Source organism: Limulus polyphemus, unplaced genomic scaffold (assembly GCF_000517525.1).
Source record: "Limulus polyphemus unplaced genomic scaffold, Limulus_polyphemus-2.1.2 Scaffold11669, whole genome shotgun sequence".
Taxonomy (NCBI): Eukaryota; Metazoa; Arthropoda; class Merostomata; order Xiphosura; family Limulidae; genus Limulus; species Limulus polyphemus.
The window spans coordinates 11,275-12,526 of NW_013677279.1; the positions used below are offsets into that span (position 1 = coordinate 11,275).

General features: G+C 28.4%; 1 protein-coding gene across 1 annotated transcript in view; it reads left to right on the forward strand.

Annotated features, from left to right (window-relative positions):
• LOC106476811 overlaps positions 1 to 521 on the forward strand; it is a 9,047-nt gene extending 8,526 nt beyond the window's left edge. Inside the window, exon 4 of the mRNA XM_013937435.2 lies at positions 194 to 521. Within this exon, the coding sequence (XP_013792889.1) occupies positions 194 to 198 (5 nt within the window). The 3' untranslated portion in view covers positions 199 to 521. The remainder of the gene's footprint in view (positions 1 to 193) is intronic.
• Positions 522 to 1,252: the final 731 nt, after the last annotated feature.

The following is a 1,252-nucleotide window of genomic DNA, read 5'->3' on the forward strand; positions in this document are numbered from 1 at the left end:
TGTATAATTCTAAGACATATTGGCTTAAGAGTTGCTCTCTTTAATTAACGCATACTTAACTTATATAATTATATTACGTACTTTTGTTGAAGTAGGTAGAAATGATCAAATAACTTAAGGATATATATATATATCAATATATGATTGTTAATTTTGAATCAATTTTAATAGTGTCTTCATATTTTATTTTTAGAGTAACCACTTGGTCGTTGAGGGCTCTGCACCAAAACCTTTACATGTTCACTTGTCGATTCTAGTTTATTACTAGCTGTTCATTTAACCAGGTGTCGTCTTTCGAAAAAATCACTTCCAACTTTAGGCAAGATTCTATAGAAACAAAAGAACTAGAAGTGTGGCTCAAGAGACTGTTGGAATAGCTAATAATGAAGATAAAAAAGTATAGATATCAAATTTAATTTCACTTTTTTTCACTAGACTGACAATTATTTTTAAGACATTTTTAGCTGTACTTCGATAACTCAGTTGCGGATAAATATGATATTTCATTTCCTTATCATAAAGTACTATTTATTGTGTTGTTTTTTCACAAAAGCTTATTTGTACAAATTTTACGATCAGGTGAAAATATTTAACAAACTAATGTATGTTGTTAAAGGACAAAACTTTTCACCATCTTAGTCAAACTAATGTATGTTGTTAAATGCCAAAACTTTTCACCATCTTAATCAAACTAATGTATGTTGTTAAAGGCCAAAACTTTTCTCCATCTTAATCAAACTAATGTATTTTGTTAAAGGCCAAAACTTTTGTCCGTTAATCCTAACTGAATATATATATATATATATATACTAATTCAATTGTGAAACATTTTCTCTCTAGGGCGATTTTTCTGTCGTTGTGTTGGCTCAACTTGTTAAGTAGATGGGTGTAATCTAATTTAACAACCGTTGTTAAATTCTATCTCTATTACTAAGCCATATTCCGAATTTCACTAAATTAAAACCAAAAATATGTGTGAAGACAGAAATTGGGTAGTTGATATAAAACGGAAAAGTATTCAATAAGGGTAATAGCTACATGAAGAAGTCAAACGTCCAATTTGTTTGAATTTACATATTTTTACCTCCTTATTGAAGTTCAAGCGATTTTCAAGGCATCTTAAGTTCACTGTTACAAGTTATTTAAAGTGATATAATTGTTATGATTCTAAACTGACAACAATTTTACGTTAATACTTTTACCAACTTTATCGGTTTATTTTTAAATGAATTACAACCCTTTCATAGGAATC